At 52.7% G+C, this 27965-nt stretch overlaps 1 protein-coding gene across 1 annotated transcript; it reads left to right on the forward strand.

Annotated features, from left to right (window-relative positions):
* Nucleotides 1–1181: 1181 nt before the first annotated feature.
* LOC148645802 (uncharacterized) lies at nt 1182–27950 on the forward strand. The gene is made up of 41 exons (XM_088611076.1): nt 1182–1288; nt 2009–2225; nt 2819–2944; nt 3129–3246; nt 3752–3890; nt 3979–4089; nt 4256–4325; nt 4424–4561; nt 5078–5242; nt 5674–5768; nt 5846–5972; nt 6079–6334; nt 6469–6521; nt 6613–6713; nt 8056–8207; nt 8318–8456; nt 8724–8834; nt 9171–9350; nt 9579–9818; nt 9925–10081; nt 10217–10345; nt 10519–10669; nt 11473–11516; nt 11672–11881; nt 12358–19767; nt 20043–20266; nt 20658–20832; nt 21159–21397; nt 21629–21812; nt 22253–22514; nt 22617–22795; nt 23152–23221; nt 23469–23581; nt 24231–24271; nt 24404–24526; nt 24750–25098; nt 25153–25826; nt 26006–26134; nt 26407–26446; nt 26686–26809; nt 27485–27950. The coding sequence occupies exons 2-41, from the start codon at nt 2153–2155 to the stop codon at nt 27693–27695; spliced, it is 13632 nt and encodes a 4543-aa protein (XP_088467202.1). The 5' UTR covers nt 1182–1288; nt 2009–2152; the 3' UTR covers nt 27696–27950.
* Nucleotides 27951–27965: the final 15 nt, after the last annotated feature.

The following is a 27965-nucleotide window of genomic DNA, read 5'->3' on the forward strand; positions in this document are numbered from 1 at the left end:
TTTTATGTATGATTCTGACCTGTGTTCCAGAGTGTGTCAAAACGTTCTTCTGATCTCTGTTCTGTGGTCTCAGTGTGTGGTACTGACCTCTGTTCAAGTGTGTACCACTATGTGGTTCTGACCTATACCCTAGTCTGTGACAACAATGTGGCTCTGACCTCTGTCCCAATTTGTGTCACTGTGGCTCTGACCTGTACCCCACTGTGTGTTAATGTGTGGTTCTGACTTGTCTCCCAGTGTGTGTCAAAGTGTGGTTTTGGCCTTTACACCAGTGTGTTTACATATGTGGTTCTGACCTGTATCCCAGTGTGTGACAATGTGTAGTTCTGACCTGTATCCCAGTGTGTGACAACGTGTGGTTCTGACCTGTATCCCAGTGTGTGTCAAAGTGTGATTTTGGCCTGTTCACCTGTGTATGCACTTTTGTGGTTCTGCCCTGTTACCACAGTGTGTGTCAATGTGTGGTTCTGACCTGTATCCCAGTGTGTGACAATGTGTGGTTCTGACCTGCACCCCAGTGTGTGTCAATGTGTGGTTCTGACCTCACTCCCTTGTGCACCAGGGTGCCTCTGCCCTTCATCCAGGGAGGAGTGCTGGCTGAGAGGAGCGGGGAGTCCCTGAGGGTGACGGCCAGACTGGGGCTGGAGCTGCAGTGGGACTGGAAGGACGCTCTCTCGGTACGCACCGGCCACACAGATTCAGGAACATCACTCACAGCTCTTTCCAGACCCTCCTCTCACTGTCTCTGTAACCTGTCTCTCTCGATGGGATCGGCGCTGTGGTCCAGCGCCTCGCCCTTCCCTTGACTCACCAGCAGGAGGTTGAGATCGATGGGAACAGACGTGGTCACGGTCTGCTGCTGTTCAGTACAGCTGCTCTGCAGTGAGGTCAAGCTGCTCGCTGCTGCCGCCTGGTGGCCACTGCAGGTATCGACCCAGCAGCAGGCAGAGGCACCCTCTCTGGGCGCCCTGCTGACCGCAGAGCCTCCTCTCGCCCTGCAGGTGGCGATCGATGAGCAGTACAGGAACCAGACCTGCGGGCTGTGTGGGGACTTCAACGGCATCAAGGACAGCGACAGGGTCACTGCGGCAGGTAGGGAGGGAGACCCGCAGGGCCCTCAGTCCGGCTGATCCGCTCACTAGAGCTCTAGAGCCCTGACCGCTGCTCTGTCTGTCCAGGCGTAACAATCAGCCCCCTGGAATTCGGGAAACTGCAGAAACTGGACGGCCCGACGGAGCACTGTGAGGACCCGACTGCACCGCCCCCCGAGACAAACTGCACAGAGGCGGTGAGCACACCCCTGTCCATCAGCGTCCGGCCACACTGACCAGCAAGGCCTTTTCCCAAGAGACTCCAGGGAATTCCCAGAGCTGAGTGACCAGTGTGTCTGTGTCTGAGTGGATAGTGTGTATGAGTGACCAGTGTGTGTATGAGTGTCTGAGTGACCAGTGTGTCTGAGTGACTAGTGTGTGTCTGAGTGTCTGAGTGACCAGTGTGTCTGAGTGTCTGAGTGGATAGTGTGTAAGAGTGACCAGTGTGTGTATGAGTGTCTGAGTGACCAGTGTGTGTGTGACCAGTGTGTCTGAGTGTCTGAGTGGCCAGTGTGTGTGTGTGACCAGTGTGTCTGAGAGTCTGAGTGCCCAGTGTGTGTGAGTGACCAGTGTATCTGAGTGTCTGAGTGACCAGTGTGCCTGAGTGACCAGTGTGTGTCTGTGTGTCTGAGTGACCAGTGTCTCTGTGTGTCTGAGTGACCAGTGTGTGTCTGTGTGTCTGTGACCAGTGTGTCTGAGTGACCAGTGGTTGTTTGTGTGTCTGAGAGACCCGTGTGTGTGAACGACCAGTGTGAGTGAGTGACCAGTGTGTCTGAGTGTCTGATTGACCAGTGTGTGTGTGTGTGTGACCAGTGTGTCTGAGTGTCTGAGTCCCAGTGTGTGTGAGTGACCAGTGTGTCTGAGAGTCTGAGTGCCCAGTGTGTGTGAGTGACCAGTGCCTCTGTGTCTCTGTCCAGAGAGCCCTGTGTGAGCAGATCCTGTCCAGCCCAGCCTTGTCCTCCTGCAGTGCCCTGGTGCCCCCGGCCTCCTTAGTGCCAGCCTGCGTGTCGGACGTGTGCCAGTGCCCACAGAGGAACCAGTCCCACTGCCTGTGCGCCACCATGGCCGAGTACTCCCGCCAGTGCGCCCACGCCGGGGGGCGCCCCCAGAACTGGAGGACCCCCAACTTCTGCCGTGAGTGTGCTGGGGATCTGAGTGCACGTAGGAGCAGTGAGACAGGAGCCCCAGCTCCAAGCCTGCTGCCCTCCTGGAGCAGGGAGCCCCTGTGCTGCAGAGGGCAGAGATTCCAGCATCCTGCAGCCCAGAGGAGCAGACAGGGCTGGATCTGACAGGACTGAGTGTCAGCAGGTCAAACATTCTCACTGAAACTGAAGTTTCACACTTCAATGACAGCAATGCAGGATCAGAACAATCCAGTGACAAGTGTGAGGAGACTGTGAACTGTCTGCAAACAGCAAACTGCGACTGTCTGCTTGAACCTACCTGTCTACCTGTCTACCTGTATACCTGATCCATCCTGTATTCCTGTCTACCTAAACTCTCCTGTGTACCTGAACGCTCCTGTCTGCCTGAACCAATGTGTCTACCTGTGTCGCTGAACCTGCCTGCCTTCTGTCTACCTCTATACCTGGTCCTACCTGTATACCTGATCCTACCTGTATACCTGAGCCTACTTCTCTACCTCTGTGCTTGAACCTGCCTGTCTACCTGAGCCTGCTTGTCCTCCTCTGGACCTGAAGACCTGTCTCCTCCTGTCTTCTCTGCAGCCAGGACATGCCCCCGCAGCATGGTGTACACTGAGTGTGGGAGCTCCTGCACGGCCACCTGCTCCAACCCCACTGGGGGCAGCACCTGTACCAAGCAGTGTAGGAGCGGCTGTTTCTGCCCCCCAGGTAAAGAGACCCCCCATCCCAGCGTGCAGCTGCAGGAATCAGGACTGACACCATGGATTTCAAATCAGATCATTCTTATCTGCTGTGTGCTGGGAGAACAAGTGTCCTGTCAATGTGCAAGAAACCCCCACAGCCAGCTTGCCAGTTCACCCGTCTCTCACGGACACTGTCCCCTGTCTGACAGGTACTGTCCTGGACGACATCACCCACAGGGGCTGTGTGCCGGTGGAGCAGTGCTCCTGCACTCACAATGGCAAAGCCTTCTCCTCAGGGCAGTCCTACAGCAGCGCCTGTCGCAACTGGTACGCCTCTCACTGCACACTGTACAACACTGCACTGCACACACATAGCTGAACACCACCTGTACAACACTGTACTGCACACACACAGCTGAACACCACCTGTACAACACTGCACTGCACACACAGAGCTGAACACCAACTCTACAACACTGCACACACACAGCTGAACACCAACTCTACAACGCTGCACTGCACACAGAGCTGCACAGCAACTGTACAACACTGCACACACAAGGCAACAGTATGCAACACACATGAACGACACTCTGCACACATGTTCAGTCAACAACAGCATGAATGGGACTCTGATCCTCTTCTCTCTGCTCTGTGTCCCCCTGTGTGTCTCTGTGTCTCTCTGTGTCTCTACTGTATGTCTCCCTGTGTGTCTCAATGTGTACCTCTGTGTCTCTGTGTGTCTCTGTGTGTCTCAATGTGTGCCTCTGTGTCTCTATGTGTCCCTGTGTCTCTGCGTGTCCCTGTGTGTCCCTGTGTGTCTGGGCTGCAGCACCTGTGTCGGGGGACAGTGGAGCTGCCAGGACCTGGACTGTCCTAGAACCTGCTCTGTAGAGGGAGGCTCCCACATCACCACTTTCGACGGGAAGCCCTTCACCTTCCACGGAGACTGCTCCTACGTCCTGGCCAAGGTGCCTGAGCAGACAGCTGCGCCTGCGCCGATACCTGCCCCTCTGTGTGCCTCAGCAGGGCCGCCTGACCGTCTGCGTCTCCCCACAGGACTGCTCTGGCGGCCAGTTCACCCTGGTGGCGGAGATCGTGAGGTGTGGGCTGACGGAGACCGAGACCTGCCTGAAGTCGGTCACCCTGTCCGTGTCCGGCACGAGCACGGTGAGTCCTCAGAGACAGGCCGCGCTCATGCAGAGAGACGCCCTGCCGCCTCTTGGTGGCGCAGAACGAGCGGCTGTGTTGTGCCCAGTGGGCGATGAGCCCCGGCCTGGCGCTGGGGTGGCAGGGAGGCAGGTGCCCCTCTGACGTGTGCGTTGTGCCCCTGCAGGTGGTAGCAGTGACGCCCAGCGGCTCCGTCCTGGTCAACGGGATGCTGTCCCAGCTGCCAGTGGCCACCAGTGAGCTGCTCTCCTCTCCTCTGCTCTGCTCTGCTCTTGTCCTTGTGAGACTGGGCGAGGGCCCGTGTGCTGACGCAGCCTGTCTCTCGTCCTCACAGATAACCTGACCGTCTTCACGCCCTCCTCCTCCTACACTGTGATCCACACCAGGCTGGGCCTGCAGCTGCTGCTCCAGCGCTCCCCCCTGCTGCAGCTCTACGTCAGCCTGCAGCCCTCGTACCGGGAGCAGACCTGCGGTAGGACAGCCGCCTCGCTGTCCCCTCCTGCTTCTCTCTGTGTCCCTCCTGTCGGCCTCTGTCTCTCTCAGTGTCCCTCTGTCTGCCTCTGTCCCCTCCTGCCTCTCTCTGTGTCCCTCTGTCTGCCTCTGTCTCTCTCAGTGTCCCTCTGTCTGCCTCTGTCCCCTCCTTCCTCTCTCTGTGTCCCTCTGTCTGCCTCTGTCTCTCTCAGTGTCCTTCTGTCTGCCTCTGTCTCCTCCTGCCTCCCTCTTTGTCCCTCCTGTCTGCCTCTGTCTCCTCCTCTCTGCCTCTGTCCCTCTGTGTCTCCTCCTGTCTCTCTCTACCGTCCTTTGTGCCCATCTTGTCTCCCTCTGTGAACCTCCCTTCTCCCTCCTGTCTCCTCCAGTTTCCCTTGGTCCTCTCTCTGTCTCCCCCTCTGTCTCTCTCTCTGTTCCCTCCTGTCTCTCCCTCTGTCTCCCTCTGTCTCCCTCTGTCTCTGAGTCTCACGGTGTCCTGCCCCTCTGCTCTCTGTCCCAGGGCTCTGTGGGAATTACAACGACGTGCAGACAGACGATTTCCAAGCTCCGGGTGGGATTGTGGAGGGGACTGCCTCAGCCTTCGGCAACAGCTGGAAGAGCAGAGGCAGCTGCCTGGACGTGAAGGACAGTTTCGAGAGCCCCTGCAGTCTGAGCGCGGAGAACGGTACGCAGCTCCTGCCCCCTGCTCACCCGCTGTCCCACACAAACGTGGCACCAGCGCCCAGACCCCCTGAAAAATCGGAATCGGATGAAACTCCTCATATTCTGGTTCCCAGCTTGGCTTCTGGCTCGTGCTTCTTGGGCAGTACATAGAGTAGCTCCAGCCACTGAACCTCTCGGAGACATCTGACACATCTGAGCTCTGTGCCTGTGTGTTCAGTCAGGCCTGGTCTGCGAGCTCTGTGCCTGTGTGCCCAGTGAGGTCTGTGCCTGTGTGTTCAGTGAGGTCTGTGCCTGTGTGTTCAGTCAGGCCTGGTCTGCGAGCTCTGTGCCTGTGTGCTCAGTGATGTCAGTGTCCAGTGTCCTCAGCGTGGCTCAGGGCAGATCTCAGTCATCAGGCCTCTCTCTCACCTGCTGCTGTGCTTCCCCTCACAGAGCAGTTTGCCAAGCGCTGGTGCTCCCTGCTGTCCCAGAAGAAAGGTCCTTTCGCTGCCTGTCATGGTGAAGTCCTCCCCGATTCCTACGAGAAGGTACAGCAGCTCCTCGCTCACCTCTGTCCCCTGCAGCTGCTCCCCGACCCCCCTAATACCTGCTCCTCTGCCCCCAGAACTGCATGTACGACAGCTGTAACTGTGAGAAGAGTGAGGCCTGTATGTGTGCTGCCATCTCCTCGTACGTCCGTGCCTGTGCTGCTAAGGGGGTGCAGCTGGACGGCTGGAGAGCCAGTGTCTGCAGTAAGTGTCTGCAATAGCCAGGGACCTGGGAGCTTTCAGGGCAGGAAGTTCAGACACCTGGGGGGAGTGTTCCTGTGACTGAAACCCTGGTTCTCCCTTCCTTCAGCCAAGTACTCCAGCACCTGCCCCAGGACTCTGGTCTTTGGCTACAGCATGACCAGCTGTAATCGCACCTGCCGCTCCCTCAGCCAGCCTGACCCCACCTGTAGCGTCCAGTTTGTGCCTGTGGACGGCTGTGGCTGTGCCAAGGGGACCTACATGGACGAGGAGGGCAAATGTGTGCCACCTTCACAGTGCCCCTGCTACTACCAGGGCACAGTGGTGCCAACTGGCGAGACCGTGACCAGGGACGGGACTCTGTGGTGAGTTCCTGTCTGCCGGAGGGGTCTGAGAGGCACATTTCCACAGTGCACTGCTGGGAATCAGAAGATGAATTTGCTGCTCTTGCTTTGATCCAAGAGAGTGATGGTCTTGATGATCTCTGTTCCTCTTTCAGCACATGCAGCAGGGGAACACTGAACTGCATGGGGTCGACCCCCCTGAAACCAGGTACTCTCCTCTGGACTGAAATGGTTCGTGAGACTGTGGCTAGATTAAGCACAAGGAACTAAGCGGCCTCTTGCCTCGCTCTCTCCTCCAGAGTGCACGAAGCCGATGATCTTCCTGGACTGTTCCAAAATTCAGCCGGGCTCCCCTGGAGCGGAGTGTCACAAGAGCTGCAGGACACTGGACACCGACTGTGTGAGTCACCGCAGCCCTGTGACACACACTATAGTGTCACTCTGAAAACACACTACACACACAGCACTGTGTCACACACTATAGTGTCACTCTGAAAACACACTACACACACAGCACTGTGTCACACACTATAGTGTCGCTCTGAAAACACACTACACACACAGCCCTGTGTCACACACTATAGTGTCGCTCCGAAAACACACTACACACACAGCACTGTGTCACACACTATAGTGTCACTCTGAAACCACACTACACACACAGCACTGTGTCACACACTATAGTGTCACTCTGAAAACACACTACACACACAGCACTGTGTCACACACTATAGTGTCGCTCTGAAAACACACTGCACACACAGCACTGTGTCACACACTTTAGTGTCACTCTGAAAACACACTACACACACAGCACTGTGTCACACACTATAGTGTCGCTCCGAAAACACACTACACACACAGCACTGTGTCACACACTATAGTGTCACTCCGAAAAAACACTACACACACAGCACTGTCACACACTACAGTGTCGCTCCGAAAACACACTACACTCACAGCACTGTGTCACACACTATAGTGTCACTCCGAAAACACACTACACACACAGCCCTGTGTCACACACTATAGTGTCGCTCTGAAAACACACTGCACACACTGTACTGTCACTCCAAACACACACGGCACCATCACACACTGTACTGTCACTCTGAACACACACTGCACACACTGAACTGTCACACACTGTTCTGTCACTCCAAACACACACAACACTGTCACACCAAACACAGACTGCACACACTGTACTGTCACACACTGTACAGTCACTCCAAACACACACAGCACTGTCACACCAAACACAGACTGCAGACACTGTACTGTCACACACTGTACTGTCACTCCAAACACACACTGTACTGTCACACCAAACACAGACTGCACACACTGTACTGTCACACACTGTACTGTCACTCCAAACACACACAGCACTGTCACACCAAACACAGACTGCACACACAGCACTGTCACTCCAAACACACACAGCACTGTCACACACTGTACTGTCACTCCAAACACATACAGCACTGTCACAGACTGTACTGTCACTCCAAACACACACAGCACTGTCACACACTGTACTGTCTCTCCAAACACACACAGCACTGTCACACCAAACACAGACTGCACACACAGCACTGTCACACACTGTACTGTCACTCCAAACACACACAGCACTGTCACACCAAACACAGACTGCACACACTGTACTGTCACCTGCATTCCACTGCCCTCTAGGGGTCATCCTGTACTGGCTAATCCTGACCCTGTGCTCCCTGCAGATCAGCACACAGTGCATCTCTGGCTGCGTGTGTCCAGAGGGCCTGGTGTCCAACGGCCATGGACGCTGTGTCCCCGTCTCCCAGTGTCCCTGCGTCCACAACGGACTGGAGTACAAGCCTGGGGAGAAAATCCAAGTCGGCTGCAACACCTGGTGGGCTGACCGTTGTGTTTTACCTGCAACTCCCCTTTCACAACAATGACACAACGTGAAGCCATATTTCAACAATGCTGCATTAAAAATGTCCCCTCTCCTGTTTCCAGCACCTGCAATGCCAGGAAGTGGCAATGCACGGACAGGCAGTGCCAGGGCTCCTGCACCATCTATGGAGATGGGCACTACCACACCTTCGATGGGAAGAGGTTCGACTTCAATGGCGAGTGTGAATACACCCTGAGTCAGGTATGCACTGCGCCGGGGAGGGGCCCCAGAGTGGTCCCCAGTCCGAAGAGAGAGCCACCAGGACCCTCCTTCCTCCTTCCAATCGCCCGTTTCCCTGCTTCTGCGACACGGGGAGTAAACTCTCCAGAGTCGGACAGCCTCACACACGAGCAGAGACCCGTGAATCTGACCTCCCACCTGCGTGTCTCCCCAAAAGTCCTCGACTCAGGCAATGTCCCACAGACCACCCAGGCTGTGTCTCTCACCCCTGCTCTCTCCTGTGTGCAGGACTACTGCAGCAGCAGCCCAGACAACGGCACCTTCAGGGTGATCACTGAGAACATCCCCTGTGGCACCACTGGGACCACCTGCTCCAAGGCCATCAAGCTCTTCCTGGGGGTGAGACTCCGCTACCCTGCCTGCAGCTCTCAGGGGATCATAACTGTCCCTCCTGCCTGGAGAATCACATCGCCACCCTGAGGACAGGACGCCTACAGCTAGACTTACCCCTGTTCCCTTTCTACTTCCAACTCACTCTCACACTGTCTCATCATTTAGACACCAGAGCACGAGTCTTCATGGGAAGTGGGTTAAATTAACTGTGTGGAGGGGCAGCCGGATACTTCTAAGCCAGACACTCTGATGACATCTCCCCCTCCTCCCAGAAATCATCAGATTGCTACTGTCTGTGCTGACTGCAGTTCTGAGTAACGGATCGGCGTGTTGCTCCTGCAGAAAAACGAGCTGCGTCTGTCTGAGGGGCGCTACGAGGTGGTGACGAGAGACACTGGCGCCGACGTGCCCTACAAGATCAGCCACATGGGCATGTACCTGGTGGTGGAGGCAAGCAATGGGCTGATACTACTGTGGGACAAGAGGACCAGCCTGGCCATCAAGCTCAGCCCCTCCTTCAAGGTAAAGAGACCCACAGAGATCTCACTATGCTCACGATAAGGAGCCAAACACAGGGCTTTCAGCATTGACTGTAACAAACCCATCACGTCTCATTGCATTCTGAGTGAGGAATATATTACACATGAGTCAGAAAGGAACATACCACAAAATGCCCTGGAAAATCTGAACAACTCATTGTCCCTCCTCTCCCCTCTCTCCTGCTCCTTCTCTCATCTTCTCCCTTTCCAGGGTAAAACCTGTGGCCTGTGTGGGAACTACGATGGCAAAGGGAGCAATGACTTCACCGTCATGAGCCGGGAGCTGGTGGTCAGCGCCCAGCAGTTTGGGAACAGCTGGAAAGTGTCTCCCAGCTGCCCAGATAAGACTGTGGAGAAGAACCCCTGCAGCTCCAACCCCTACAGGAAGTCCTGGGCAGAGAAACAGTGCAGCATCATCCAGAGCAGAGTGTTCACAGCCTGCCACTCTCAGGTACTGCGATCACACTGGAGCTGCAGGCAGCCCAGGGCAGGAGAAGATGGGAAGTCATCATACTGTATGTGAGAAGTGAGACATCTCTGTGTCCCCCTGTCTGCAGGTGGACCCCACTCCGTACTACGACGCCTGTGTGACGGACTCCTGTGCCTGTGACAGTGGAGGAGACTGCGAGTGCTTCTGTACAGCTGTGGCTGCCTACGCTGAGGCCTGTAATGCAGCTGGGGTTTGTGTGGCCTGGAGGAGCCCCCAGATGTGCCGTGAGTACAGTTAGAGAGAACAACCTGTGCTAAAGCTGTGCTAACTCCCCTCCAATGTGCACCAGCAATGATACAAAAGTGCACGTAGAACTGCAAGGAGTTCAGCTTCTGTTACTCTCTCTCTCCTTCCCCCAGCTCTGTTCTGTGACTTCTACAACCCCCCTGGAGAGTGTGAGTGGCACTACAAGCCCTGTGGCTCGCCCTGCATGAAGACCTGCAGGAACCCCTCAGGGGAATGCTCCAGTCAGATCCCAGCCCTGGAAGGTAGGAACGTCACTCCAGAGCCTTTCAAAGACTCTAAACAAAAGGTGCAGAATTGCTGGTTAATGATGAGGTTTATCTCATGACCTCTGATCTTGCACGGATGTTTAAGCAAAGAAACCTGTTCATCCTCAAACCTCTAAGCTGGTGTCCCTCTGTCCTACTGTGGTGAACAGGCTGCTACCCCAAATGTCCCCCCAAGAAGCCCTTCTTCGACGAGGACTCGATGCGCTGTGTGGCCAGGAGGCAGTGCGGCTGCTACGATGCCAATGGGAAACGCTACAGCAATGGAGAGAGAGTGCCGTCCACAAAGAACTGCGAGGCCTGGTAAGACTGGCAGGAGCAGCCCAGCTGTGGGCACAGACAGGGTTGTTGTCATTAAGCCAGTCAGCCCTGCAGCAACATGGATGACATGAGCAGCTTCTGTGTGAGTCTCTGTCTTTAGATCAGCAGCTGCTTTGCTGATTACAGAATTGCTAGAACTTCACCCCCTTTCAGGATATTTCTCCCAGGTGACCAGGAGGGAGAGACATGGGAAGGTGACCAGGAGAGAAGGACATTCAGACTGGTTTAATGTTCCAGCAGGAATTTGTCACAATGCTAAATATAACTGGAAACATGGAAGTCATTCAAAATGTAAACATAAGATGCTTTCCATCTAGTGGGTGGAATTATAGGGCCAGTCAGACCATGCCAAACAGTCCTGTAAGAATAGCTCCTGTTCAAGGTCAAACCTAAGGATTTTCTGAATCACACAGACCGATCTCCTTACTAAAGACAGACTACAAAATAACATTCAATCCTTAATAGGAGGCTCTTTCTTTCACATCTCTTTCAAGATTTGACTACATATGAACATTATGAAAATTATAGAAAATGACAGATTTGTTTTTCATCACATTTGTTGCAGGATGTGGTGTGAAACAGACAGTTCCCATACAGGAATAAAGGAATCTGTTCTAATTTTTTTTGCTGTAGCAACATTACATAAACGTTGAAATGAATATATTAAGAGCTTATACGGAATAATGTAAAATCTGCTTAGATAATCAGAAAAAAATAGTTCTTATTTCTATTTCATATTTATAGATGGAATACTTTCATGTTTGCTTCCTTCTTATTCTCTGCAGCTATTGCTCAATGAAAGGAATACAGTGTTCTCATGAACCCAAAGGTGAGTAGAGGCCATTCATTCACTTTCGCTTCATGCAATTAAATAACGAACAGACTCACCACACAGGCACCGTTTCCAAATTGGATTGCTTCAGACACTGTGCACTGTTTGGCATCACATGTCTCTTGAGCTGTCGTATTTCCCTTTGACTCCAGAATGCAAGTGTGTCTACGAGATGCAAGAGTACCCGCTGAACGCTGTGATCTACAACACCACCGACAGTATTGGAGGCTGCATGTCGGCCGTCTGCGGACCCAACAGCACGATCCAGAGACGGGTGTGGCCCTGTGCCATGACCACTGCAAAGCCCACAACCCCCTTCCAGTTCACCACAAGACAGCCGGCCTCTACCACCTCAGGACCAGGTGAGGACCAGGGGTCTGCAGCAGCTCCTCTAGAACCAGGAGAGCAACAGAATCCATTGAGCTGCAGGCTCAGCTCCTTCATGGGGCCTCTTCACAATCTGCAGGCGAAGTGCAGGGGTCTGGGAAAGTGTTTGAGTCCTGACTTTTATTACAACCTGGAGATTCACTACATTATAGTTTGCTTTACCTTACACATTAAAAACAACAGATGCTTGATCTAGAAAACCAAATATCTGATGATAATGGTAGACCATGATATTTCTGTAATTAAGGGAGTTCTCTTTTGTGTAAATTATTTGGGTGTTTATGCTTCAGAAACTGATCATAACTATTCTACAGTGTGAAAGAAGTGCAAAGCACTTTCTAATTTCTCACTTTCATCCCTTCAAAGTTTTATACCAATTGTTCTGACAAACCTTTTCCTTAACCCAGGTTCATATTATAATGAATGCCCTTTACCCCGCCTTCCTTCACAGCTACTTCTGCAGGACCAACAAAAACCTCTGTTGCTCACTGTGAAGAGGAGACCTGTGAGTGGTCAGTCTGGTACGATGTCCACCAACCTGATATTGTGAGAAGCGATGGAGACTTTGAGACTTTCACAGCCATCCAGGAAAAAGGCTACTCCATCTGCAAGACACCCAGCGACATACAGTGCAGGGCCAGCAGCTACCCAGACACGCCACTCAGTGACCTCGCCCAGGTGGTCCAGTGTGACAAGTCCGTGGGCTTGGTCTGCCGCAACTCTCAGCAGTTCCCTCCCTTCTGCTACAACTATGAGATCCGAGTCCTGTGCTGCAGCTACAAGCCCTGCCACAGCACCACCCCTGCCCCCACAACATCCACTCCTCACAAGTCCACCGTCTCCGGCACCACTAAGTATACCACCAAGCCCATCAAGACAACTGCCTCCTCCAGCACCAGGACAACCTCCGCCCACACCAGCAAGCTCACAACCCCTGGGCACACCAGCAAGACGGCATCAACGAGGATGACGCCCACGCAGGCACATACCCGGACCACTGAGACGACCCCAGTCAAGCTGAGCACTCCTGCTCCAACTCCACTCACAAGAACCACAAAGATCGCATTCACGTCCAGCAGCGTCCCCACCTCCCTGTCCACCAGCTCCCCCACCACCTGCAAGCGCCAGTGTCAGTGGTCCCAGTGGTTCAACACCCATTTTCCCACAGTGGGCCCCAGTGAAGGAGACTTTGAAACGTACGACAGGATTAAGGAAAGCGGAGGAAAAATCTGTGGTCAGCCAAGCCAGATAGAGTGCAGTGCGGAGAATTTCCCCAACAAGAGCATAGCGGACGTTGGACAGGTCGTGCAGTGCAATGTCTCCCAGGGTTTGCTGTGCAGGAACGCGGATCAGAGTGGACGCCTGCCGCTCTGCTACGACTACAAGGTCAGGGTGCTCTGCTGCAGCCTGTACGAGTGTGAGACCACAGTCGCTCCGCCCACATCCAGCAGAGCATCGCCAACTACCACAGGATCAGTGAAAAGCACCACTCGAGGCACCACAACATCCACCTTTGAGGTCAGGACAGGAAGCACCACTGTTCCCAAGACCGGAGGGCTTGTGTCCACGTTGATCCCAACAGTAACGAAAACATCTGCTCAGACCTCTCAGACAAGGACAACTACAGCCCGGACAACTAGGATTCGGACAACATCAAGCTACATTTTGGATCTAACAGAAACCATGCCCGACCTGACACTACCTCCAGACTTCACCAGGACCACTACTGAAAGAACCACCAGAGAAACAACCTCCAAGAAAACGTCTCCAGAAACTCTCCCTTACGCCTCCACAAAACCCCTGTCTACAACCACTAGCCAGGTGACAACTTCTCTGAAAACCACTCCTGTCAAGACCACCGTCACTCCCAGAACCACAACTAAAGTCATTACAGGATCAACCACCAGGGCTACTTCAGGTCCAGTAACTTCCAAGAGGACCACAACACCCAGAACTTCAACATCTCCTGGAGTCACCAGAACGACACATCCAGGACACAGTACCCGTGTGACATCAATGCACCCAGTAAGTCACAATAAGACTACAGCCTGTAAGCCCTTGTGTAGGTGGACACAGTGGTTTGATGTCAACAAGCCCTCAGCATCATCTGGAGGAGATTTTGAGAATGTCACTGGAATTAGCAAAGCTGGATTCAAGGTGTGTGTGAATCCCAGGAACATTCAATGCAGAGCTGTTGATTTCCCCAAGACAAAACTCTCTGAGCTCAATCAGAACGCGACCTGTAACCTGAAGGGTGGACTAACGTGTTACAACCAGAAGCAGCCTGGCCCACAGAAAATGTGCCTGAACTATGAGGTGAGGTTCTTGTGTTGTGACTCATGTGAGAAGACCACAGCTATACCACACACCACAAGACCTACAACATCCAAGACAACACCAGGCAAGACATCAACATCTTCAGCAATCTCCAGAACAACAGGTCCAGCTCAAAGTACCCGGGTGACATCATCCCTCCCAGTAACAACCACAAAACCCCAGTCCACAACTCCCACTCACCTGCCAACTTCTCTAAAAACCACTCCTGTGAAGACCACCATCACTTTCAGAACCACAACTAAAGTTATTACTGGATCAACCACCAAATCCACTTCAGGTCCAGTAACTTCCAAGAAGACCACAACACCCAGAACATCAACATCTCCTGGAGTCACCAGAACGACACATCCAGGACACAGTACCCGTGTGACATCAACTCACCCAGTAAGTCACAATAAGACTACAGCCTGTAAGCCCTTGTGTAGGTGGACGCAGTGGTTTGATGTCAACAAGCCCTCAGCATCATCTGGAGGAGATTTTGAGAATGTCACTGGAATTAGCAAAGCTGGATTCAAGGTGTGTGTGAATCCCAGGAACATTCAGTGCAGAGCTGTCGATTTCCCCAAGACAAAACTCTCTGAGCTCAATCAGAACACAACCTGTAACCTGAAGGGTGGACTAACGTGTTACAACCAGAAGCAGCCTGACCCACAGAAAATGTGCCTGAACTATGAGGTGAGGTTCTTGTGTTGTGACTCATGTGAGAAGACCACAGCTATACCACACACCACAAGACCTACAACATCCAAGACAACGCCAGGCAAGACTTCAACATCTTCAGCAATCTCCAGAACAACAGGTCCAGCTCAAAGTACCCGGGTGACATCATCCCTCCCAGTAACAACCACAAAACCCCAGTCCACAACTCCCACTCACCTGCCAACTTCTCTAAAAACCACTCCTGTGAAGACTACCATCACTTTCAGAACCACAACTAAAGTCATTACTGGATCAACCACCAAATCCACGTCAGGTCCAGTAACTTCCAAGAAGACCACAACACCCAGAACATCAACATCTCCTGGAGTCACCAGAACGACACATCCAGGACACAGTACCCGTGTGACATCAACACACCCAGTAAGTCACAATAAGACTACAGCCTGTAAGCCCTTGTGTAGGTGGACACAGTGGTTTGATGTCAACAAGCCCTCAGAATCATCTGGAGGAGATTTTGAGAATGTCACTGGAATTAGCAAAGCTGGATTCAAGGTGTGTGTGAATCCCAGGAACATTCAATGCAGAGCTGTTGATTTCCCCAAGACAAAACTCTCTGAGCTCAATCAGAACGCATCCTGTAACCTGAAGGGTGGACTAACGTGTTACAACCAGAAGCAGCCTGGCCCACAGAAAATGTGCCTGAACTATGAAGTGAGGTTCTTGTGTTGTGGCTCGTGTGAGAAGACCACAGCTATACCACACACCACAAGACCTACAACATCCAAGACAACGCCAGGCAAGACTTCATCATCTTCAGCAGTCTCCAGAACAACAGGTCCAGCTCAAAGTACCCGGGTGACATCATCCCTCCCAGTAACAACCACAAAACCCCAGTCCACAACTCCTACTCACCTGCCAACTTCTCTAAAAACCACTCCTGTGAAGACCACCATCACTTTCAGAACCACAACTAAAGTTATTACTGGATCAACCATCAAATCCACTTCAGGTCCAGTAACTTCCAAGAAGACCACAACACTCAGAACTTCAACATCTCCTGGAGTCACCAGAACGACACATCCAGGACACAGTACACGTGTGACATCAACGCACCCAGTAAGTCACAATAAGACTACAGCCTGTAAGCCCTTGTGTAGGTGGACACAGTGGTTTGATGTCAACAAGCCCTCAGCATCATCTGGAGGAGATTTTGAGAATGTCACTGGAATTAGCAAAGCTGGATTCAAGGTGTGTGTGAATCCCAGGAACATTCAATGCAGAGCTGTTGATTTCCCCAAGACAAAACTCTCTGAGCTCAATCAGAACGCATCCTGTAACCTGAAGGGTGGACTAACGTGTTACAACCAGAAGCAGCCTGGCCCACAGAAAATGTGCCTGAACTATGAAGTGAGGTTCTTGTGTTGTGGCTCGTGTGAGAAGACCACAGCTATACCACACACCACAAGATCTATAACATCCAAGACAACGCCAGGCAAGACTTCAACATCTTCAGCAATCTCCAGAACAACAGGTCCAGCTCAAAGTACCCGGGTGACATCATCCCTCCCAGTAACAACCACAAAACCCCAGTCCACAACTCCTACTCACCTGCCAACTTCTCTAAAAACCACTCCTGTGAAGACTACCATCACTTTCAGAACCACAAATAAAGTTATTACCGGATCAACCATCAAAGCCACTTCAGGTCCAGTAACTTCCAAGAAGACCACAACACCCAGAACATCTACATCTCCTGGAGTCACCAGAACGACACATCAAGGACACAGTACCCGTGTGACATCAACGCACCCAGTAAGTCACAACAAGACTACAGCCTGTAAGCCCTTGTGTAGGTGGACACAGTGGTTTGATGTCAACAAGCCCTCAGCATCATCTGGAGGAGATTTTGAGAATGTCACTGGAATTAGCAAAGCTGGATTCAAGGTGTGTGTGAATCCCAGGAACATTCAATGCAGAGCTGTTGATTTCCCCAAAACAAAACTCTCTGAGCTCAATCAGAACGCGACCTGTAACCTGAAGGGTGGACTAACGTGTTACAACCAGAAGCAGCCTGGCCCACAGAAAATGTGCCTGAACTATGAAGTGAGGTTCTTGTGTTGTGGCTCGTGTGAGAAGACCACAGCTATACCACACACCACAAGACCTATAACATCCAAGACAACGCCAGGCAAGACTTCAACATCTTCAGCAATCTCCAGAACAACAGGTCCAGCTCAAAGTACCCAGGTGACATCATCCCTCCCAGTAACAACCACAAAACCCCAGTCCACAACTCCTACTCACCTGCCAACTTCTCTGAAAACCACTCCTGTGGAGACCACCATCACTCCCCGAACCACAACTAAAGAAGGAGAAACTAGCCATGAGGCAAAATCTACTTCAGCTTTTGTGACCTCTGAGAGGACAACCACACCCAAACCGTCAACTCTTCCCACAACTGCCAAAACTACAGGTCCGGCTCAAAGTACCCGCATGACATCATCTCTCCCAGTAACAACCACAAAACCCCAGTCCACAACACCTACTCACCTGCCAACTTCTCTGAAAACCACTCCTGTGAAGACCACCATCACTCCCAGAACCACAACTAAAGAAGGAGAAACTAGCCATGAGACAAAATCTACTTCAGCTCTTGTGACCTCTGAGAGGACAACCACACCCAAACCATCAACTCTTCCCACAACTGCCAAAACTACAGGTCCGGCTCAAAGTACCCGCATGACATCATCTCTCCCAGTAACCACCACAAAACCCCAGTCCACAACTATTCACCTGCCAACTTCTCTGAAAACCACTCCCGTGGAGACCACCATCACTCCCCGAACCACAACTAAAGAATTTGAAACTAGCCATGAGGCAAAATCTATTTCAGCTTTTGTGACCTCTGAGAGGACAACCACACCCAAACCATCAACTCTTTTCACAACTGCCAAAACTACAGGTCCGGCTGAAAGTACCCGCATGACATCATCTCTCCCAGTAACAACCACAAAACCCCAGTCCACAACACCTACTCACCTGCCAACTTCTCTGAAAACCACTCCTGTGGAGACCACCATCACTCCCAGAACCACAACTAAAGTCATTACTGGATCAACCACCAGGGCTACTTCAGGTCCAGGACACAGTACCCCAGCAACATCATCGCACCCAGTAACTGGAGCGGTTGTGTCCACTGTGATCCCAACAGTAACGAAAACATCTGCTCAGACCTCTCAGACAAGGACAACTACAGCCCGGACAACTAGGATTCGGACAACATCAAGCTACATTTTGGATCTAACAGAAACCATGCCCGACCTGACTCTACCTCCAGACTTCACCTGGACCACTACTGAAAGAACCACCAGGGAAACAACCTCCAAGAAAACGTCTCCAGAAACTCTCCCTTACGCCTCCACAAAACCCCTGTCTACAACCACTAGCCAGGTGACAACGTCTCTGAAAAGCACCATGGAGACAACGCAGGTCGTGAAAACTACAAGTGAAGCAGCACATAGTAACACTGTGACAACATCCACAGCAGTTCCCATGAGTTCACAACGATCTACCGCAACGACCAAAACAAGAACTACAGAGTTTACTACTGAAAAGAAAACAACTGAAAAGCCCACTTCTGGAATACCATCAATAACATCTTCTCATGTGTCTCCTGGACAAACAACTCCTGGAAAGACTACCACTGCTCAGACCACTAGTGAAAGGATAACTACAGGACAAACAACACAAAGACAGACTATTGCTACTACAGAGACATTACCTGGATTTTCCACTACTGTAAAAACCACTCCTAAATTTACAGCCTCCACCACAACCCCTCGGATATCCACAAAACCCCAGTCCACAACTCCAACTCACCTGCCAACTTCTCTGAAAACCACTCCTGTGAAGACCACCATCACTCCCAGAACCACAACTAAAGAAGGAGAAACGAGCCATGAGACAAAATCTACTTCAGCTTTTGTGACGTCTGAGAGGACAACCACACCCAAACCATCAACTCTTCCCACAACTGCCAAAACTACAGGTCCGGCTCAAAGTACCCGCATGACATCATCTCTCCCAGTAACAACCACAAAACCCCAGTCCACAACACCTACTCACCTGCCAACTTCTCTGAAAACCACTCCTGTCAAGACCACCGTCACTCCCAGATCTACAACTAAAGTCATTACAGGATCAACCACCAGGGCTACTTCAGGTCCAGTAACTTCCAAGAGGACCACAACACCCAGAACTTCAACATCTCCTGGAGTCACCAGAACGACACATCCAGGACACAGTACCCGTGTGACATCAACGCACCCAGTAAGTCACAATAAGACTACAGCCTGTAAGCCCTTGTGTAGGTGGACGCAGTGGTTTGATGTCAACAAGCCCTCAGCATCATCTGGAGGAGATTTTGAGAATGTCACTGGAATTAGCAAAGCTGGATTCAAGGTGTGTGTGAATCCCAGGAACATTCAGTGCAGAGCTGTCGATTTCCCCAAGACAAAACTCTCTGAGCTCAATCAGAACGCGACCTGTAACCTGAAGGGTGGACTAACGTGTTACAACCAGAAGCAGCCTGGCCCACAGAAAATGTGCCTGAACTATGAGGTGAGGTTCTTGTGTTGTGACTCATGTGAGCGGACTACTGTTGCACCACACCCTACAACACCTGTAGCATCTACTACACCTAAACGCACGACTGCTGCCACTACCAAAGTCATTACCGGATCCCCTCCTGCCACTACTGAGAAGACGACTCCCATGAAGACCACCCGGGTGGTGACCAGCCCCTCGGTGACCAGTGCCAGGACACAGTGTGTCTGCCGCTTCCAGGAACAGAACCTTCCTCCTGGTGAGGCTGGAGACTTTTTGTTATTCCTTGTTTGGGGTCTTTGTGCTTAGTATGCTGGACACATCTAACAACAGAGAGGCTCATTTCTACAAATTTTCCACAAAAGGTTTAAACGATAAGTGCATTTCTTTCTCTCTAGTTTGTTGATTATAAATTGCATTCGGGGGTTTTAAATAGAATCATCTTCCCTCACAAAGTTCACCCCCGTGATGTACACAGACCTCATTCTGAAAGTATTATTAAAAACTACTGTCCATTCGCTTGTCTTTGTTCAGGGAGCACCATATACAATACGACAGACAATGGCGGGTGGTGCTACATTGCTTACTGCAACGCCACCTGTGGGATTGAGAGACACGTTACGGAGTGCCCCTCCACCCCCAGTGCCCCAGCCACCACTGCGGAGACAACAACAGGGACCCCCAAGACCTCAACCCCAGGACTACCGACCACCACAGCTCCAGAGAAAGACTGCTCTGCTGTGTTTCCGCCAAGAAAGGTAAGGACACAGCCGAGCCCCTCCAGCGTCTGTGATTCATGCCGAATGTGACCCTGTCTCCTGTCTGTCCCTGAGGCGAGGGTACTGACGTCAGTAATCACAGACAACAGGGCTCTTGTAATGCTGTCATTTACAGTGCTGTCCAGAGTAACCTGTCTATGTACTGCAGCAGACTTACTAAGTAGCTACAAAGGGTTTAGTCCTCCTTCACATCGGAGTCAACAATAAGAGGCAGAGAGAATTGCACCAGCAGGCATCATGGTGTCTAGAGTTTACACCAATAAGACTGTTTCACTGAGACTCCTGCTGCAGGCCCCTCCTTCCTGGGCTCTGTTAAAGGGACTGGAGGAGAACAGTTGTGAAGCGCAAGCCTGTGAACTTGTCCCCCCAGCTGAACGAGACCTGGAAGATAGACAAGTGCACCTACGCCACCTGCGAGGGGCCCAACCAGATCTCCGTGCAGCCCGTGAAGTGCAGCCCGGTGCAGCCGCTGACCTGCGCCAACGGCCGGCCGGCCCACAAGGTGTACGACGCCACGGGCTGCTGCTTCCAGTACGAGTGTGAATGTGAGTCTCTGCTCTGCCCGAGGGCAGGGGTGGGACGCCCGAGACACAGTCATGCCAAGTGTCTCAGAGAGGAGCGTGTTGCTTTCAGCCCATGTATCTCAACACAGGCAGAGCAAGGGCCACAGTCTGTACCGGAGCACATGAAGACATTTCAGTCTCTAACTGCTTCCTCAGAGCAGCTCAAATGCAAACGAATCTGCCTGCTGCTGCTGAAACCCAGGAGCCCAAGCAGCTGTGATGAATTGCTCTTCCTCAGCTCTTCTCCAGCTGAGCCTCCTCCTCTTGAGGACCTCCTGTCCTCACCCCCCCTCCTCCCTCTCTGACAGGCGTGTGCGCCGGCTGGGGGTACCGCCACCACATGACCTTCGACGGGACGTACTACCCCTACAGCGGGCCGTGCACACACGTGCTGGTGCAGCAGGTCGCCCCGCGGCTCGACCACTTCCGCGTCTACGTGGACGACGGGGACTGCCACGGCCGCAGGAGGGGGCGCTGCGCCCGCACCCTGCGCATCTTCTACCAGGCCAACGAGGTCACGCTGACCCAGAGGGACCGCCAGAACCTGGTAACCAGCAGCACCCGCTGGCCCCTGCGCCAGCACTGGCCTCTCGAGGCTTCTGTTCCGGCTCTGTGGCCCCAGATCCTTCCTGACCTGGAGCTGCAGAGTCGCATGTTCCTGTCCCCACTCCTGGGAACGTGTTTGTTCACAAGTGCACTGTAAAAACGTTCAGGGTCCGGCGCCCCTGACCGAGCGTCGACCCCTCTCCCTCTCTCTCTCCGGTCTGACCGGCCGCAGGTCTTCTTCAACGGCCGACGAGTCTTCCCCAGCCTGTACAGGAGCGGCTTCAAGATCTCCTCCACCGGCGCCAGCCTGAGCGTGCAGATCGTGGACATCAATGTGGACGTGGCGTACGCGGGCATGGTCTTCGTGGTCAGCGTGCCGTACAAACTCTTCTCCCACAACACCGAGGGGCTGTGCGGTGGGTGTCTGCTTTGCTCGGAAAGCACCAGCTGAGGCCAGAGCGTCCCACTCAGTGCCAGTTACCACATGACGTCCTCTGGATTGTAACTAACTCCACCTAAATCAGTGCACAGATAACTGTGTTCTGTACTACTGCTTGATCACCTCCTGCCAGTGCTGGGCAGCTTTTACTGAGTGGAGCAGAATCAAATTGTGGTGTGTGGGATCCTGCAGGACTCTAAGATCATTTTTAGAAAGTCTAAGAGGCCTAGGATTTGAATTGTGGAAGTTAGGCAGAGGCACACTGAGTAACAAAACGCAGCTCTGGAGTGAGAGTGTAGAAACACACAACAGGCAACTCTTCTGATTTTCTCACTTCTCCTGGAGCTGTCTGACCCTCTGAGGGCTTTGACCCTTCCCTTCCAACACCAGTGCTCAAGCGCAGCTCCTCCTCCACAGGCACCTGCACCAACCAGAGGGCGGACGACTGCCAGCTGCCCAGCGGCGACATCGCAGACTCCTGCACCAAGATGGCCAAGGAGTGGCTGCCTCCTGGCCAGAACAAGTCAGCCTGTGAGCAGCCCATCTCCACCACGGCCGCGCCAACTTCACAGCCCACCACGGCGCCAACGCCTTCCCGCCCCACTGGGACCCCGACCACTGTCCCGTCCACCCAGACCACCCCCTGCAAGTCTGCCCTCTGCGACCTCATCCACAGCGAGTGAGTCACCCTGCAGACTCAGCTTGCCCTCACAGTGTTGCTCTGGGGTCGGGGACCTGCTCTGTTGATTCACGGAGATAAGCCTGCTCCTCTCTGCCACAGAGTCTTCCGGCCCTGCCACGCCCTGGTCCCTCCAGAGCCCTTCTTCCAGTCCTGCGTGGCGGACGCCTGCGAGCTGGGCGATGCGGACGTGGAGTGCAGCGGTCTGGAGAGCTACGCCGCCCTGTGTGCGGAGCAGGAAGTCTGCATCGACTGGAGGAACCACACTGGGGGCCAGTGCTGTGAGTCTCAGCTCGATACTCACTGCTGAAGGACACGGCACTGCTCTGCGCCCATGTTGTCCGGATCAGCCCCTCGTACCTCTACAGGGGCCGTGCTGTTTCCCTGAGCGCCCATCCTGTTACCTAAAAGCAACATCAGTGACCTGTTGAGATCATGCAGTGCCAATTTGATCACACCATGAAAGTGAAATGTTTTGCACCAGATTCTTATCATGAGCAGTGGAATCTGAGTCAGAACTCAAGAAGAGGTATTTCTGGTTGGCAGTGACTTAAGAGGACCTGTCTGCCATGTCTCCTGTGCTGATTTCTCACTGTGTCCTGTCCTATCCTGACACTCTGCTGCTGTGTCTCTGCAGTGTTCCCGTGTCCCAGTGGGAAGGAGTACAGAGCCTGTGGGTCCGAGGTGGAGCTCACCTGCAATCACAGGTACAGCCAGACAGTTCAGGGGCTCCTGGGAATGACAACCTCCTGCAGCTGCTGAGAGAAGGGGCTTCAGTCTCTCTGTCACAGTTTGTCTTTGTCTGTCTTTGAGGCACTGAGCTTCTAACTTATATAGTCATGAATTATCTGCCATTGTCTCTAAGATTGCATAGATATTGTGTCAATTGGATATATCCTGCACACATAAAAAAACTTTATAAAACTGTTTCTTTGTGTCATCCCTGTATCAAAGGTATAATGAGGAATTTGTCAGCAGTGAAAGGTCTCATCTGGCCGAGGGCTGTTTCTGTCCCAATGGAACCATGCTGTCCAGCCCCCATTCGGATATCTGCGTGTCCTCCTGCGGTGAGCCTGCTGACCGACTGACCCCCGACTCGCTCACAAGACCTCTGTCTTTCTCTGATTGATTTCTGCAGCACAAGTAACGCTCAAGGATCTGTACCTGAGCTGTTTGACAATAGGGGCCCACCACAGCCCAATATGAAGCTGCACAGTGTTTCCAGCCTCTAGTACCCCGACATGAATTCATGCATGACGCAGACATGATTCATGTGTGATCTGATGGATGCAGTCTGCAACCTGATCTGTCCTGTTTCAGCAGTCTGCTTGAGGTGGGGGAGAGGGCTGACTCAAACAGTGAGCTTTGCTGGGGTAACTGATCTGAATGAGGGAGGATTCAAGCAGCTCGTTAGGGACAAAGATGGGGTGGATGGAGATAGTCCACTGCACTGGACCACACTGGGGAAAGTTCAGACACAGGACCTCACAGGCCCACAGCCACTCTGAGTGGCTCCAGTGTGAAACAGAACCAAGACAGAGATCAGAATCCAGCTATGTGAAACTCTTTCAGTTCCCAAGTCACAGAGTCTAGTCAAGGACAAAATTATCCTCATTTTGTACTCAAGATATCCAATATCTAAGATGTCCAGAGCAGGATTTATATGACTGATTGACTGATCTTGTGTTGTTAACGGTGCTCATTCTGCATTTGCAGAGCCCAGGAACGTCTGTGTCCTGAACAACATCGAGTACCAGGTAAGAGAGATCCTCCCCCCTCCTAGGGCCACTCGGAGAGCAGGGGAGGTCTGTGCACCCCTGAACCCCTGGAAGAGCTGCGCGGTGCCGTGGTGAGGATGTGTCACATGTCTCCTGTCCTGTCCTGTGCAGCCTGGGGTGATCGTGCCGGTGTCCCTGTGCGAGGAGTGTCAGTGCACCTCTGAGATAGACCCCTTCACACAGCTGCACCAGATGCAGTGCAGGAAGCAGACGTGCGACAGGAACTGCCCAGCGGTGAGAGAAGTGATACAGCTCTGATGTCCTACTGGTGCGATTGATAGAGGAGAACTGGACAGAGCCTGGAAAGTGTGTAGATGAAGGAAGGAGACTCTCAGAGCACAAGGCAGCTGTTGAGCCTTTGCTTGTTAGGGGGCCCCTGCTGGGACTGAAGCCCCTCACACGTGTGTCTCCACAGCCCTGCCTCTGCTGTTAACTGTGCTCTTTCCTCAAACCACAGGGTTTCCGATACCAGGAGGTCCCTGGCCAGTGCTGTGGAAAGTGCACCCAGGTTGCCTGTGTCTTCCCCATGCCCAACATCCCGGGCAGCACTGGCAACACCGATGGCAACACCACTCCCACTGGCAGCACAGGCCACACTGGCAACACAACACCTAAAGGCAGCACAACACCTAAAGGCAACAATGACAACACAACACCTAAAGGCAACACAACACCTAAAGGCAACAATGGCAACACAACACCTAAAGACAACAATGACAACACAACACAAAAAGGCAACAACGGCAACACAACACCTAAAGGTAACACAACACCTAAAGGCAACAATGACAACACAACACCTAAAGGCAACAATGGCAACACAACACCAAAAGGCCACAATGACAACACAACACCTAGAGACAACAATGACAACACAACACCAAAAGGCAACAATGGCAACACAACACCTAAGGGTAACACAACACCTAAAGGCAACAATGACAACACAACACCAAAAGGCCACAATGACAACACAACACCTAAAGGTAACACAACACCTAAAGGCAACAATGACAACACAACACCTAAAGACAACAATGACAACACAACACCTAAAGGCAACAATGGCAACACAACACCTAAAGGCCACAATGACAACACAACACCTAAAGACAACAATGGAAACACAACACCTAAAGGCCACACTGGCAACACAACACCTAAAAGCAACAATGGCAACACAACACCTAAAGGCAACAATGACAACACAACACCTAAAGGTAACACAACACCTAAAGGCAACAATGACAACACAACACCTAAAGGCAACAATGGCAACACAACACCTAAAGGCCACAATGACAACACAACACCTAAAGGCAACAACGACAACACAACACCTAAAGGCAACAATGACAACACAACACCAAAAGGCAACAATGGCAACACAACACCTAAAGGCCACAATGACAACACAACACCTAAAGGCAACAGTGACAACACAACACCGAAAGGCAACAATGACAACCCCACACCAACAGGCAGCAGTGGGAATCCGAGTGGAAATGGTGAAAGCCCTCTGTATGAGCTGAAGGTGAGTAAGAGCACTGTCTGATGTACCTTCTTCTCACTGACATTTATTACAATGCTTCTAGTTCTACTGTTACTACACTGCTACAAACTGCTGGGTTTGATACTACTGCCACTGCTACACCTGCCCCTGGATCTCATTAACACTGATCACAGGAGCACCTCTCCATTCTCCCCTCACAGCCTGGACAGAACATCACCTTCCCTGGAGACAACTGCACACTCTACCAGTGCTTCATGATCAACGGGCAGTACGTGCCCATCAGCACCAGGAAAGCCTGCCAGGAGTTCCACCCTGATGACTGTGTCCTTGTGAGTCTCCTGGATACAAACCTCACTCTAGACTCTACGAATACACTGGGCACCAGACTGGCACTAGACTGACCTAATACACTGGGCATCAGACTGGCACTAGACTGGGCTAATACACTGGGCATCAGACTGGCACTAGACTGGGCTAATACACTGGGCATCAGACTGGCACTAGACTGACCTAATACACTGGGCATCAGACTGGCTCCTGGCTGGGTTAATGAGTACCGGTCACGTGGCACCATACTGATATAAATTGTTTTTTGTTTCAGGGCACCATTCGCTACACTGACGACGGCTGCTGTCAGATCTGTAAGTACAGCCAGCTGGACACAGGGTTTCACACAAACTGAAAACCCCCTCCTCTCAGGGCTGGAGCGTCTCTCACCAACAGCTGAGGATGTTGAGCAGATAGTCAGATGAAGAAGGGAAGGTGGAGGAGTACGAGGCAGGACTGGGCCTCTTCCTCTGCTGCATGAGGATGTGAGCAGAGCACAGAGCCAGGGCTGTGCTGTCAGCTGAGTAACGATGCCCTCCGTGTGTGTCTGCAGGCGATGAGAAGCCCAGGAGCTGCACTGTGCAGAAGAAGCCCACCACCATCACACACGAGGGCTGTGTGTCCAGCACGACTGTGGAGGTGTCGTCCTGCGAGGGCGCCTGCAGCACCTTCTCCATGTGAGTACTGCCCTGCTGCTGGGCCTGGGGCAGGGGGACCCCCAGTGTCAGTCAGCTCCTGCCCTGATCCAGCACACTGTACCCCACTGTCTGCAGGGCAGGGGGACCCCCAGTGTCAGTCAGCTCCTGCCCTGATCCAGCACACTGTACCCCACTGTCTGCAGGGCAGGGAGACCCCCAGTCTCGGTCAGCTCCTGCCCTGATCGAGCACACTGTACCCCACTGTCTGCAGGGCAGGGGAACCCCCAGTCTCAGTCAGCTCCTGCCCCTATCCAGCACACTGTACCCCACTGTCTGCAGGGCAGGGGGACCCCCAGTCTCAGTCAGCTCCTCTCCAGTGTGATGTACCCCACTGTCCACAGGCTTCACCTTTATATGTTTTTCTATATTATTTTATGATTATTTCGCCTGCAGAGGATCAGAACATCTTAATTCTTTACTGATGTGTCTGAGACAAGAGCTCAGTCCTTCATCATCTCAGACACATGCAGTCCTCGTCCAGTAGGGAACCCCACCCCTCAGTCAGTGCCATCACAGGAACTCCTTTCAGAGTCTGTGCAGTGGAGACCGGTGGAGCCTGTCCCTGTCCATGGCCAGCGCTCAGGTGTGTCCACACTGCCCTGCGGCTCCTCCCCGCGGGCCCCCAGGCCCTGACCCCCGTGCTGTGTCCCCCAGGTACTCCTCCGAGGCCAACGCCATGCAGCACAAGTGCAGCTGCTGCCAGGAGCTCAGCACCAGCCAGAGGAGCGTGACCCTGCAGTGTGCAGATGGCTCCTCCGTGCCCTACACCTACACCCACATCGAGGAGTGCGGCTGCAAGGACACGCGCTGCCAGGACTCGTACAGCGACCTGCTCCTCGTCACGGCCAGCAGGGGCCGCCAGTGAGCGGGACAGCAGGAGGGCGACTGGCCATGAGCTTCAGGCTCTGACCCACAGATACATGTCTCATATTTAGATCCTCTTCTTGAGTGGGTGATAATGACATTAGCACATCTATAATATAATAAAACAATGTACTTCTAAATATTGCATGTAGCATTAGGCCAACGGATATGACATTGAGCGTATTTTACTGCGTTTCACATGTGCTTGTATGGAACTTCTGGTAGCTGCAATAAAACTGTAGTGTTTGCATTATAAGTGGGCTTGCTGTGT

Source organism: Lepisosteus platostomus, chromosome 18 (assembly GCF_059453375.1).
Source record: "Lepisosteus platostomus isolate fLepPlt1 chromosome 18, fLepPlt1.hap1, whole genome shotgun sequence".
In the NCBI taxonomy this organism is placed as follows: Eukaryota; Metazoa; Chordata; class Actinopteri; order Semionotiformes; family Lepisosteidae; genus Lepisosteus; species Lepisosteus platostomus.

Excerpts from the sequence above, each read along its gene's own strand:
- LOC148645802 (XM_088611076.1), top strand. The coding sequence starts at position 2,153 with ATGGCCGAGTACTCCCGCCAGTGCGCCCACGCCGGGGGGCGCCCCCAG. Across the intron at positions 2,945-3,128 it reads CGGCTGTTTCTGCCCCCCAG|GTACTGTCCTGGACGACATC; the intron begins GTAAAGAGACCC and ends CCTGTCTGACAG. Across the intron at positions 4,326-4,423 it reads CCAGCTGCCAGTGGCCACCA|ATAACCTGACCGTCTTCACG; the intron begins GTGAGCTGCTCT and ends TCGTCCTCACAG.